The sequence below is a fragment of the Sturnira hondurensis genome, unplaced genomic scaffold (assembly GCF_014824575.4).
Source record: "Sturnira hondurensis isolate 20B ecotype Veracruz unplaced genomic scaffold, ASM1482457v3 Scaffold0001872, whole genome shotgun sequence".
Lineage (NCBI taxonomy): Eukaryota > Metazoa > Chordata > Mammalia > Chiroptera > Phyllostomidae > Sturnira > Sturnira hondurensis.
Genome location: NW_028074503.1, coordinates 30212323 through 30225805, shown reverse-complemented (window position 1 = coordinate 30225805; position 13483 = coordinate 30212323). Strand labels below are relative to the sequence as shown.

The window sequence follows — 13483 nt, the reverse complement described above, 5'->3', positions numbered from 1 at the left end:
CCTCTCTGTTCTTTAGTAACATTATTAACCAGCAAGCTGTCATATTTGGGGGCAAAGATTGCTCATTACTACTTTATGGACACTGCATTTTTCATTTATTATGGTCATGTGAAATATATCTTTCTGGAAAGGTACACACAAGCTCCTAGGACTTACTTGGTGACAATAGTTAATATTCAATCTATTCTCATCTTTATCAAGAGAGAGAGAGACAAAGGGAGAAAATCATTAACTGATGACATCAGGAGGCTTTCTGCTTATAATGACAATTTGACCAGGGGTCCCCTGGAACACAGAGGTGCTTACATTTGCGTATCTCCAGGAAGTCTCTCATACCTACAGCGGGTTTGGGGATCGACGTTCAGATTTCCATCATTCCCGCTGCTCTCCTTGTCCATGATGACAGTCCTCAGGGATTAACGCTCTTGTGACCACAGTGCTGCCCTACTGCGGGCTCTCCCAGGGACAATTGTACTAACATCGCTTTTCGTCTTCCTAGGTGCAAATTCAGGACACAGCCGGGGAGACACTCTCTCCCAGCCAGACACCGGCTTTCTCAGAGCCTGCCCAGGAGGGGTCTGCACTGCCTGGGACCACAGCAGACTCTGTCCCCAGCTTAGGAAGGAGCGATGATGAACGTGCATCGTTGATTCCATACCTGGACAGAGAAAGCTGTACTCAAGGCCCACGGCGTGAAGAAAGCCAAGGCAGAGAAGACAACACACCTGGACGTTCCTGGGAAGACCCAGGACAGAAGCCGAGCCCCCCAGAAGCCACCCATGCAACTCTTTCCCCCTGTGAGCTGCCAGTGTGTCTGCCCGCAGAGGGCAGCGGTGACCGCAGGGAGCCAGGGACTCTCTCTGTTTCTTCCCCTGCACCCACAAATATTGTCCCCATCCTGGGAACTGTGTGCCATGGGCCGAGGGGCAGAGAAGCAGAGTGTTTGATGGAACATCTTAAAGCAGGTGACCAAGGGACAGGTGGCACCATGGATCCCCCTGCTGGAGCCCCCGTTCATAAGCATTTGCCCCAAGAATTCTGCTCCACGGACTTGCAGCTGGCGGAAGGTCAAAGCCAAGTGTTTGACTCGTGTTTTCCTGATGAAAGGACACTGGAAGGTGTTTTCCAAAGACGAGGTTCGGAGCCTGCACAGTCTGCAGGCCAAAGCAACAAGGACGGAAACACAGTGACATTTCCTGTACCTAGCAGCGCCCTCCCCTGGGACACTTCACAAAAGGCCAGTGAAAGCACCACAGGGGAGCAGCTAGCCAGGGTGGAGAATCCCACCCCCTCACGGGCCACCATGGGGCAGGGCAGGCCAAGCCCCAGCCCCGCAGGAGGGCTTGAGGACAGACAGTCCCTGTCCTCTGAGAATTCTTTGGTGCAGCGTGAAGAAGGTGAGGACTCCCCCAGGACCCATGCCCTGGGCCCCGCAGATACACCAACCAGCCATAGTTCGATTGCGAAGTTTCCTCAGGAGCCGGCCACGTTACCTGCTCATCTTGAGTGTCTTCAGGGGACCAGGGAGAGTGGGGATACACCAGTTGGTACCACTGCCACTGAAGTCCATCCAGCCAAATACCTCCCCATTTCAATTGCTGAGAACAGCTGTGCAGCTGGCCCTGAGGAGAGGTCACCTCAGATGCCAGGTGAAAATATCTCTCAACATCCTTCCAATTTACAGCCAGGTCATATTTTAAATGGCTCTACCCCTGAGTCTGAAGAAGAGCTTTGCTTGGCTCCCAGGGGACCGGGAGTCTGCATCTGTGCTCCCCTGCTCCCAGAGGGGGAGCTCAGCCACGACTCCCCTCTTCAGGTCAATAACCAGTGTGGAGACAGGAGCCAGACTGTGGACGGAGTGGCCAATAGGAGCCTGGAAGAGAAGTTCCAGGAGAAAGGAAGAGAAACAATGCAGAGGACCTGGCAGAAGAGCCTTCCCCGCCAGGATTCTCCTTCTGAAGATCATGTCCAGGAAAGTTGGGCCCTGACGCCTGCTGCGCGAGGGGAGACAGTCCTGGCACCTTTGGACCACGTGCCAGCAAGCTGCAGGGAGGAAAGAAGGCCGTGCTCAAGCCCGGGGACCAGCGTGTCCCCGGTGGCCGAAGCTACTGTGGAAGATGATAGGCAGACTGTGGGCAGTGTTCCGCCTCGCTCCAACATCCCCCCGGAGGAGTCTACAGGCAGAGGACACGGGGAATCAGGCCACGAGCCCAAGAGGATGGCTCTAGGGGTTTCTGTTTCTGAGGTCTGGCCTCCAGCACAACCGGCAGATTCTGAGTGCAAGGAGTCAGCTGCTGGGGCCATGACTTCTGATGGGGTCTGGGCCGTAGGTGACGCACAACAGGCAGGTGCTGCTGGGCCTGAACTGGACCCCTCTGAGCCTGCACCATCGGCTGGCGGTCCTCAGGCTGAGCCTGGCTCAGCCCTTGCTGATAACAGAGATATCCATGAAGGTCAGAAGCCAGCCCAGCGTACCTATTGGAGCTGCCTTTCTGCCCGGTATCTGAGCCAGCGCCGGCTCCTGGAGTCATCTGTGGACCCCGTCGAAGAGGAATTGTGTGTTGCAGATTTGCCATCTGAAGCTTCCACAACTGGAGGGCAGGAAACTGTTAACAATGGGAGTCAAAACCAAGAGGAAAAACAGCTTATGGTGGCTCTCCCTGCCTTCTTTAAATCGTTTCTGACCAGCCCGAAAATCCTCGAGTCCTCTGTAGATCCCATTGACGAAATAGGTGTGGTGGAGCGGGCCAGGGTGGGACCCCGGGAGCCTTCTGCATCCACCCCGGGGCTCATCACAGAGGACAGTAAACTGGAGGATGGACACTTGGGCCAGAGAGCGGAAGTCAGCCCTGCCAGCTCACCAGTTCCATGCCCCCAGCAAAGTGGGGGAACCATTCCAAGCACCGGCCCAAACCAAGAAGCCAGTGAACAAGGAGAGGTAGAGCAAAGTAAAAACAGTGGAGCAGATTTTGTTTTCCCCACTTTACCTCTTTCTAGTGGTCTTGCAGTCATGACTCAGGCATCTGCTGGAGCTGACTTTCAGAACACCACAGGTCAAGTTCATGACATCCCCACAAACTGTTTAGTGGAGCCCAGCAACTGTGGGCGTAGGCTTTCTGCCTCAGGGGAAAGTGGGGAGAGAGGGGGTGAAGGTGGGAAACAGTCGCCCTCCCCTGGTGGTCTTATTCCACCACCTTCTGCTTCATCCCCCGAAGGAAACATCTCAAACTTTCCAATAAGCCACAAGATTGAGGAACCTGAAAAAGAGATGCCCCAAAGTGGGGAAACCAAAACCGCAAGCCCATCCAGCTCCCCGGCAATGCCTTTGGCGTTCACTTCAGGAGAACATGAGTCAGAGACAGCTCCTAAAACACAGCAAGACCCGTGTGAACTGGGCCCCACCCTCGGCCATGGGAGCAAGTCAGGGGAGGAGAGGCCCCGGCCTATGGCAGCCCAGACGGACAGACCCCCAGTGACTGCTTCGGAGGAGGGCAAGAGGAAGCAAGAAACCTCAGGAAGTGGACGTTTAGCTGAGGGAATGAAGAAGAAGATTTTGTCCAAGGTGGCCGCCCTGAGGCTGAGGTTGGAAGAAAGGGAGAATGTCAGAAAGAACCCAAGCGTTCCTACAAAGGTCCCTAAACTTGAGACGTCGGTGTTGTGCACCAGTGAGCAAAAAGACCCAAAAGAGCTGCCTTGCAAAAGAGAAGGAAAAGGTGAGACCCCGTTGCTTTCCGTCACTGTTAAAGCTTGGGTTTGCTGACCAGGTGGGTGTCATGTTCCTTGGTCCTTCTGAGTCCTTTGCCATTAAGGTGAGTGTCCACCANGCCGCCCTGAGGCTGAGGTTGGAAGAAAGGGAGAATGTCAGAAAGAACTCAAGCGTTCCTACAAAGGTCCCTAAACTTGAGATGTCGGTGTCATGCACCAGTGAGCAAAAAGACCCAAAAGAGCTGCCTTGCAAAAGAGAAGGAAAAGGTGAGACCCCGTTGCTTTCCGTCACTGTTAAAGCTTGGGTTTGCTGACCAGGTGGGTGTCATGTTCCTTGGTCCTTCTGAGTCCTTTGCCATTAAGGTGAGTGTCCACCAGGTGGGCACTGACCCTATGGTTGTGAGCACAGGGCTCGGCATATAGACTCCTCTGGTTCTCAAACTTGAGTGGCCTCAAAGTCACCTGGAGGGCTTGTTAAACTACGACCTGGGCTCTAATTCCAAGGCATCTGATTCCAGGTGTGGCCTGAGTCGTTGCATTTCTAACAAGTTCCCAGGTGGGCTGTGGGGAGAGCCTGTAGCTGTGTTTAATTCAGGGAGTATGATTAGGATGCTCTTTTGTTTAATTATCCTTCAAAAAATATTGTATAAAGAATAAGCAGAAGCATTCATCAATATAGCTAATTAGTATAATTAAGTAGACCACATGCTGAGCAGAATTCCCCGGAAATAAACATTTTGGTACAGTTTGGAGATCTCTTCCTCAATCATTGATTTTCATTACAAATTGCTTTACTGCACACCAGGTTTCCTTCCAGAGTTGGGTGTAAACTTTCATTCCCACTCACCTTTTGCTTTACCTGTGTCTAAAGGCTGCGGGAGGGGCTGGGTCTCTGCTCCAGGTTTTGGAGCCCGGAGGCCCAGAGGGCTCGTCACCAGGAATCACTAACCCCTAGTTCCATCCCGTGACCTAAATTTTAGCCTCTTCTGTGTCAGAGCTCTTTTCTTACTTGCCGTAAGACCTGGTAGAAGTCAGAAGAGGATACAGGGCAGCAGGCAAAGACCTCCGTGGTCCCTGTGGCTCCTGGGGAAGAGTTTTCCCCTCCTGACTGAGCCCGCAGACTTCTGGGTGGTGCTTGTCCTTCGCCATCCCCATCCACGGGCTGGAAGCCCTGTGTCAGAACGGATTAAATACAAAGCTGTCACACAAAACAACCTTCTGAAGAGTTTGGAGGGGTCCAACCAGATTGTTAGTATACATGGTTTTAAGCAGATTTAAAGAGACAGAGAGATGTTTTAGAAGATCTCTAACGTGTGTTTACCACAGAGGGAAGTGATCTGTTTGGAATGCCCATGGTTATTCAAGTTGCCCACAGGAGAAAGGACACTCTGATGACCACACACTGTTGAGGGGGTTGATCTCAGTTGCCACACAGCCCCCCTGAGCTCAAAGGGCAGTCAGAACGGGGTGCGGCATTTGGGGAGGGGTGGTACTCACGCATCCGTGACATGGTCAGGTAGGACTCGCGGCTGGGGGATGACTTGGATGATTCTGAGAGAAGTTAAACAATCTGAGTAACCTTTTTTTCTGGACATTTGACACTTAGTATAGCGACACTGCCAGGCCTCCTCTTAGCTCCTCCGTCCGACCTGGTGCCTCTGTCCCACACAAATGGGGCTCCTTTACGAAGCCCCAGGCCTCCTGTCCAAGCTGGCGTTGCATCTCCCTAAGACCCTCACTTAATTCTGCTGCTCATTTTATGCCCTTTCCTCTGCTCCGCAATTTTCTGTGCTCAGAACTTACAACAGATAGTAGGTGGGGTTGGCAACCTCTCCACAAACTGCCCGTGATCGCATAGTGTTGGGAGGGCCCTTGAGGAAATGCGTCCCAGGTGAGGTGGCTTGGTCAACTCTGAACCAAGGGTTCAGGACTCTGGGCCTGGAAGCCCAGTGCAGCTAGCAGGAGCCAAGTGGATGGAGATGGGGTTTGCCATCAATAAAAGCTTGGTATATTTTCTCTCTGTCATAATATTGTCAGTAACTTCAGCTACTCTCTAGTTAAGAATGTGTTCCCCAAGCAGCCTATTATGGCTCCCCGGGAAGAAGATAACCCTGTAAATGTGAACTCTGTTATTCAAGGTCTGTTGGCTTGAGGGAGAGTTGAGGGGCATGCTTCACGCAGCGACTCTTTCACATATTGTACAGCGGTGGAATTTCAGGGGACAGAGCGAACAAGCATCAGTGTCGATGACTTTTGTCTTGGCTCTGAGTTATATGACATTCTGTATTACCAAAGCCACAGACTTATGGAACTTGGTCTCTAACCAACAGACACCACATTTCCAGGAATTCCAACCACCTGGCTGTCTCCTCTATCCTTGTCTTGTTCTACTGTCAATGCTGCCTCCCAGTGGCTGCCCCAAGCAATTACACATTTGCCTGGCTTGTGGAGTTCTCATTTCTGATTTAAAAAAGCAATATTCAAAGATCTCCTCCCAACTCTGGAAGTCATTCCCTTATTGCTCCTATTTCATTCAAGCAGACATTTCTCTTTTGCTTATGAAATTGGTACCAGACACAACAGCAATCTTCCGCAAAGACAAAGGTAATCAGAGGAAAGATGAATGAATACTTTTCTGCAAGTAACTATTGTTGAGCTGCTTTTTACATCTGGGGGCTTGACCACAATTGCCTGGATGATCCAGATTTTATTCTACTCTCTAATCTCCAGCTCTGATTTTGACCTGGATGATCTGGTGATCATTTAAGAGCATCTTTTTTGGAACCAGGTCCTATAGGCTAGATATCTAAACTCCTTCTCCCTCATCTTTTAAAAAAAAAGTCTCTCAAGTTATATTTCACATTGTGGGCCACAGACCTTACTCAAGGGATTTTAAGTAATGAAAAGTAATATGGCCCTGGCTGGTGTGACTCAGTAGATTGAGTGCTGGCCTACGAACCAGAGGGTTGCCAGTTCAACTCCCAGTCAGGGCACAGGCCTGGGTTGCAGGCCAGGTTCCTGGTTGAGGGTGTATGAGAGGCAACCACACATTGGTGTTTCTCTCCCTCTTTTTCTCTAAAAATGAATAAATAAAAACTTTAAAAAACAAAAAGTAATTACATAGATTGATTTGTTCATTTTCCTAGTATTGAGGCAAGCCACATGTCCCCTCAGACATTTGGTTTTCTCATGCATAAGTCAAGGGTCATAATTATTTTCCTTGTCTCTTGGGATTGTTGTGAGAATTAAGAGAGGTGAGATGGCGAAGTCTTTTGTCTGATGTAAACTCTTTGCAACTGTTACAAGAACGCTGACCTGCCAATCTCTCTTCCCCAGCTCCGGTATTACTGAAAAAGATCCAAGCCGAGATGTTTCCGGAACATTCTGGAAATGTAAGATTAAGCCACCAGTTTGCAGAAATTCATGAAGAATCTACTATCTGGTGGACAAAAGATTCAAAACCAATAGCCCAAGTGCAGAGAAGGTGCGGTATTTGCCCCTGGCGACTCTTCCTAATTGTCACTTATTTCACCACATGGTTCTAAAATAAAATAACACATGGTAGGAAGTAAAACATCGAGTAGCAACTCCACGCCCAGAGTGTCCCGGAAGAGTAAGTAAGGGAAGCCAGGCGTCTGGATGGGGGATGGTGGAAGGGTCTGGCCCTGGCTCTGCCGCCATTGGGTCCCTTAGAAAGTCACAAAACTTTTTGTTACATATAAACATGTGATTTAAAACCTTCGATAGCACAGCTTTAAATTTTAATTTCTAAAACCATTGCATTTTCATGATATCTGGGGAACGCGTGAAATCGCCTTCTGGTTTGCCGGGCTCTGCGGCCTCAAATTCACAGAACACTCTTCCATGTGTCTGTGAATTTGCTGTGTTTTCTGTCTCACAAATTCCCCTTAACCTGGTGAAGACCAAACAGAGCCGAGAAGGTGAATCTAAAGGGAAAGAATCCATGTGGCAGCAGAGAAGTAGCCGCTGTTGAGGGTGGTGAGCAACCAACCGTCTTGAAGGCGGGAAGAGCCAGGTGTTTCTGGGGCGCCAGGCTATCAGAGGGCCGTGGGGGTCATTGCCAAGAACGCTCCCTGTGGGGCGAATCTGACTGATGGCTTCTTAAAGCGCCTTTCTGGGGATAAATGCTTGTTCAGGAGAACTGAGGGACTCAAGCTTCATCCGACACACCCGAGGAGGTGTGGATCGTTCTAGAACCAGGCCCCTGGTTCGATGGGGAGCAGCATAACCCACACCACTCTCAGAAACCTCTTTCAGCCAAAGGGGGTCCCTGTTCAGCTCCCCGAGTCACAGGAGGTGTTCCTATCCCTTTAATCTTGTCACAAGCAGACTGAAAAAGAAAGAAAAATAGGAGTCTTCTGCATAATCCAATCAAACATTTCTGCTTGGATTATGCCTGAAAGTGAATGCCCCCGACGCAGCTGTGGGAGGTTTGAGCCACAGTTTTGCTTCCTTAGTGTCACTGCTGAAATCTCACTGGATCATCACTGACGTGTTAGCAAGTGTGCTTGGCCTAAACTGTCATCCTTACCTGTTTGTCGTACGATGGTTTAAGAGGAATTGTAATGGAGAAGCCATGGCTTGAGTTTTAAATCAAGGCTATTCTCCAGAGCTTTATCAAAAAGAAGTACTAATTATTCATTAAACCTTTTTTTCTGTAGCCGTCAGCCAAGTGCAATTAGCCAGCATTCTCTGCCACATGGACTCGGCATTGGCGCCTGCGGCTTCCTGGCTCCTTTTCCTTTCCAGGTGTCTTTAGAGAACCTGACCTCCCTCCAGGGGACATGAGCATTAGCAGCAGGCAATTTACTGATGACACGTGGCTGAGGCCTCTCAAGTCTCGATGGTGTTTGCTTCCTTTCTCCTCGGCGACCCTGTCTGGATTAGGCGCACCGATTTGCTTTCTCTCTGCTAATACTTGAGCATATTCGGAAGTCATAATTCCTTCATATATGAAGACATCGTTTGTGTTATTTCCCATGGGATTTCAGACGTTATCAAATTTCTTCCCCCCCTAATTCCAGTTGATGGTTTCCATTACAAGTCCTTCCATGAGTCACTTACCCACAGCAAAGGCCCCCTTTTTCTTGTTCCTTAGTGTGTCTGGGTTTATAGTCGGTTTTGAAGTTTTCAGTTCTCCTTCAAGCATGTGTCATCTGGATTAGTGGCAGAACTGAGGTCAATTCTGATCAGAAATTCTGATCAGCCCCCAGAATTCGTGATGCTCGTTCTTTGCTTTATTAACGACAGTCCACCCCCTCAAATGCTTCTGTGTGTTAACATTGCATTTGGGACTGAGAATGTTCAACCAGAATTGTGCTGATCATCCCCTGCAGATAAAAATATCACTTAAACAGCTTATCACGATCCGGTCCTTTAGCCAACCCATTGGCTGACAACATGAGGTCTGAGAAAGACGAGTTCCTTTCTCCTTACGTGCATTAGAAAAATGCAAGTTCAGAATGAGGACACGTGTTACTATCCCCCACTTCAGTGCAGGAGACAACTCCACGGTGTCCGTGGCCATTGTTCAACCCAGCCAGAGGGACCAGGGCCTCTCCGGAAAAGTGACGGCGGAGTTCAACCTTACCCCGGAAGGTAAACCTCAGCTCTTCCGCTCCCAATAAATGAGAACCACTGGCCCCTGCCAAGTGATGTTCCTTCGATCTGAAAGCATTCTCTTCTGTATCTTCTTCCAGTTCTCAAACACCTTTCCAGCCACCAGGATACTAAAGGTGAGCTAATATGAGTGGGGTGCAGGGGGTGGGCCCATCGTAAAGTACGAAATAGCTCCTGGAGTCAATGGCGCAAGCAATATTCCCATGGACTCTTCTAACCAAGGAAGAGAGAGCCTAGGAATGACTGAGAAATAAATGGGAACTCATGAACCATTTCAGCCTGACCATAAGGCCTATTATATGATAAGTTCTCGAGGCTACAGATACCCAGAAGTACATCATTTGCGACAGAGATCAGACTGCAGTGGATGTTGCTGGGAACATATGGAGGGCGGTTGGGGTGACACTGTTTCCTTCAAGCCCCAGACTAGCATTCGGCCATCTGCAGGGGATTTTTCTTAAGCCTCTGACACTTACACGGCATGTTTTGTTTCTTCAGTTTAGTTTTCACTTTGACTAGCTGAGCAGATGCCCAAAGAGAGCCAGGTGTCTAGGAGAACAACCCCATTTATTTGCATCTTAATGGAAATGACAGGTGGGTGTACAGGCTCGCCTTTGTCACCGGTGCGCACCTGGTGTAGGGACAGCTTAGCAGCTGCTCCAGAGGGACGCTCCTGCTGCCCCTGGGCCACCTGCTGAGTCCAAGGTTGACCTGTAGAACCTAAAAGGGGAAAGTACACCTGACTCCCAACAGAGCCGCAGCTCAAAGACAAGATGGGGGAGGTGGGCCATTGAGGAGGGTGTTGAGTAGAACTAAATTCAAGCCATGTTATAGGTTGTGAAGAGATTGAGTTCAGCCAACTTATCTTCAAAGAAGACTTCCTCCGTGACCGGTACTTTGGGGACCGCCTGCGAGGCCAGATCGCCACGGAGGAGCTGCACTTTGGGGAAGGCGTCCACCGCAAAGCCTTCCGCAGCAAAGTCATGCGGGGCCTCATGCCCGTCTTCCAGCCCGGCCACGCCTGCGTGCTCAAGGTGCACAACGCTGTGGCCTACGGGACCAGAAACGACGATGAGCTTGTCCAGAGGAACTACACACTCGCTGCCCAGGTGGGCCCCCCTGCGCTGAAGGCGCCACTTGCGAAGTGAGAGGGACCCACGATAATCAGGCTCAGCACTGAGGGGGGTGGCTCTAAACGGGTGCCTTTATTCCTTTGGGGTGAAGGCTGATTGCTGAGAATCATGTCTCAGTTCCGAGGAGCACTTCTTGGCCTTGTGCCAACCAGACCGGGCGCAGCTGGTGTCTTGAGGTGGCCCGGGCTGACCCGGGCTGAGATCATCTCCTAGGAAGTCCCAGGAGATCCCCGAGGGCTTGAATCTACTTGGACACAGGATGATCGGGCAAATTCAGGGCGGGGGGCGGGGCGGGGGTTGGCGCATAAGCTACACTGGATGCCAGGATCCCCAAAGACAGCTCAAAGCAGGAGGAGTTTCTGGAGTGTTTCGGTTTGGATGGAGGAGGAGGGAGTGGGATATATTCAGAAGGACAGGACAGAAGCATTTGCCCCGTTGCCTGCCTTCCCGAGTCTGGTTCTATGTCAGCCCATAAGCTACGAAGGGAGAGCACCCTGCGTCTCCAGCTACGTTCCTACCTCTCCGTGCGAGAGTCGCAGCACTCTGGCAGCGAGAGGGCAGGGGGGCGCTAGCTTCTCTCCCTGTCTCCCCCTCCCACCTTGGTTCCTCCCTGACCCAAGAAGTGGCCAGGTTTTCAGGAGTGCCGGTCTGCCTCTTCTACCATCCGGGTGCCCTCTTGCAATTTCTGCCCACAGAATGAGCAGGTTGGACTTAGGCAACCAGCTTGGGTGCCGTCAGGCATTCACCACCCATGAGTCTCCCACCGTGTCACGTGGGACTCAGTGCACATGAAGGCAGCCCCTCTACTGCAGGGACAGGATCTTGCCGATCGTTTTTCATTCCCCTTTGACCCACCCTTCTCTCTCCGTCCTTTCACCCAGTATTCCTCTCACCTTCACTATCATCTGGCCCCGTCATGGATGTGCCCCCACTTCCGGACCCCCACTCGGAAATGCCTTACAGAGTGGAAAGCAGACTCCAGTTTGCTTTTCCTACGCCAACAAGCTTGTGGAGGCGTTCCCTATTTACAACTCAGATTACACCTTTGAAGAAGAACCTCAGTGGGGCAGCTCATGGGAACTCAGCGAGCCGCAAGCTTGATCTGACGTCCTGCTGAGGGGCCAGCTCCCCTCTAGTTCTGGGAAGAACTTCAGCCATGCAGTTCTATAGAGTTTGTAATTCAGGGGCACCTGGCCCCAGAGACCACTTGACCTTCACCTGGGTCATTCCTGCAGGTCTCAGAGCTGCTCTGCAAGTGGCCAGCTCTGGGTTGCAATCATTGTGACTTCTGTGCCCCCAGCCAGGGGAGGGGTTGGGGACCCATCGGCTCGGCCTATGTTAGGGAGTCTGATTAGCTTTACCAAACGACTCTCTGAATGTCCGCTAATCACCGGGATCCCCCATGTGTTTGGGTGATACAGGAATGCTACGTCCAAAACACGGCCAGACACTATGCCAAGATCTATGCTGCCGAAGCACAGCCTCTGGAAGGCTTCGGGGAAGTGCCAGAGTAAGTGTGTGTCCCGTCTCCTGTATCTCCACCTCCGACTTGTTGGGCACCTGGGGGCATGGGCTGGAGGGACGACAGGGTGAGAAGGACCAGGAGGACAAGCATTTTTTTAAAAAATATTTTATTTATTTATTTTTAGAGGGGAAGGGAAGGAGAGAAGGAGAGAAATATCAATGTATGGTTGCTTCTCATGAGTCCCCTGCTGGGAACTGGCCTGCAACCCAGGCATGTGCCCTGACTGGGAATCGAACCGCGATCGTGTGGTTCGCAGGCCCACGCTCAATCCACTGAGCTACACCAGCCAGGGCGAGGACAAGCATTTTGACTGGTCTCTCTGTAAGCTGTGAGAATACCCATGGCTGCTGTCCTGTTCCTCATTGGATCGCCAGAGGCTTACGGAAAGATACTTGTTAAATATCCTCTAAATAAATGTGTATGTGGATGGACGGATGGATGGATTCAACAAGTGTACCTATCACGTTAAATAGAAAAGAAAGGATATGTACTCTCACAAATATCACATTGTCTGAACAATGAGCATAGAGCCCTGGCTGGTATAGCTCAGTGGATCGAGTGCCGACCTGGGAATCAAAGGGTCACTTGTTTGATTCCCAGTCAGGGCACATGCCTGGGTTGTGGGCCAGGTCCCCAGTAGGGGGTGCTCAAGAGGCAACCAGACATTGATGTTTCTCTCTCTTTCTCCCTCCCTTCCCCTCTCTCTAAAAATAAATAAATAAAATCTTTAAAAAAGCATATATAAGAGAACACAAGAATATTACAAAATGATTAGTCCTATGGTGAAAATAAAATGTGGTGCCATGTCCAGAAAGCGTAAATTGGGTGATTGGGATTATGGACACTTGATACCCACTTCCTGGAATCCTACCGAGATAAGTTAAACTGATTACTCGTATCCACTCACGGACTGTTGATTCACCCAAGCAAATGTTGGCACCCCAGTACATACACCGCTGGGCTGAAGCTGGATTAGGACACCTCCATAGCTGAGACCCCTTTCCTTCCCGACCCTGGGAGGATCTGTGAGCGTGTGGCTGGTGAGAGTAACGGCGGGCAAAGTCCCTACAAAGGAAGGTGGCGGCGGTGGTTGTGACGGATGGGGAGACTAGAACATGCTTGTGGCTTTTGAGGCAGGGAGAGGACGTCAAGAGTAAGATGACAGTGATCAACAGAAGACAACACTCTCAACCAGGGATTGGCAAACCTTTCTGTAAAGGGCCAGAGTGTGCCTGTTTGGGGTCTGTACTCAAGATGCAAAAAGCAAGGCTATTGCGTAGATGCTTATGTAACAGATCCTTATTGGTGTATTTTTAAAAATAACTATTATTATTGAATATAATTTTTGACATATAGGTTTACTATGAGAAGAGTGAAATTCTTCCTTTTTAAAGTAACATTTTGCCTAGTTGGGGCTCAGAGTTAGTGTTTCCAAATCGATCGCAAATGTTCATCTGTAAAACTCATTCTTAGCCTGTGG

The 13483-nt window shown here is 50.4% G+C and overlaps 1 protein-coding gene across 1 annotated transcript in view; it reads left to right on the top strand.

Moving 5' to 3' along the window:
* The window catches only part of ALPK2 (alpha kinase 2), a 99327-nt gene that overhangs the window by 69483 nt on the left and 16361 nt on the right, over window positions 1-13483 (top strand). The window contains exons 5-10 of the mRNA XM_037035028.1: window positions 500-3713; window positions 7042-7189; window positions 9221-9324; window positions 9426-9461; window positions 10180-10454; window positions 11900-11988. Coding sequence (XP_036890923.1) covers window positions 500-3713; window positions 7042-7189; window positions 9221-9324; window positions 9426-9461; window positions 10180-10454; window positions 11900-11988 — 3866 coding nt within the window. The remainder of the gene's footprint in view (window positions 1-499; window positions 3714-7041; window positions 7190-9220; window positions 9325-9425; window positions 9462-10179; window positions 10455-11899; window positions 11989-13483) is intronic.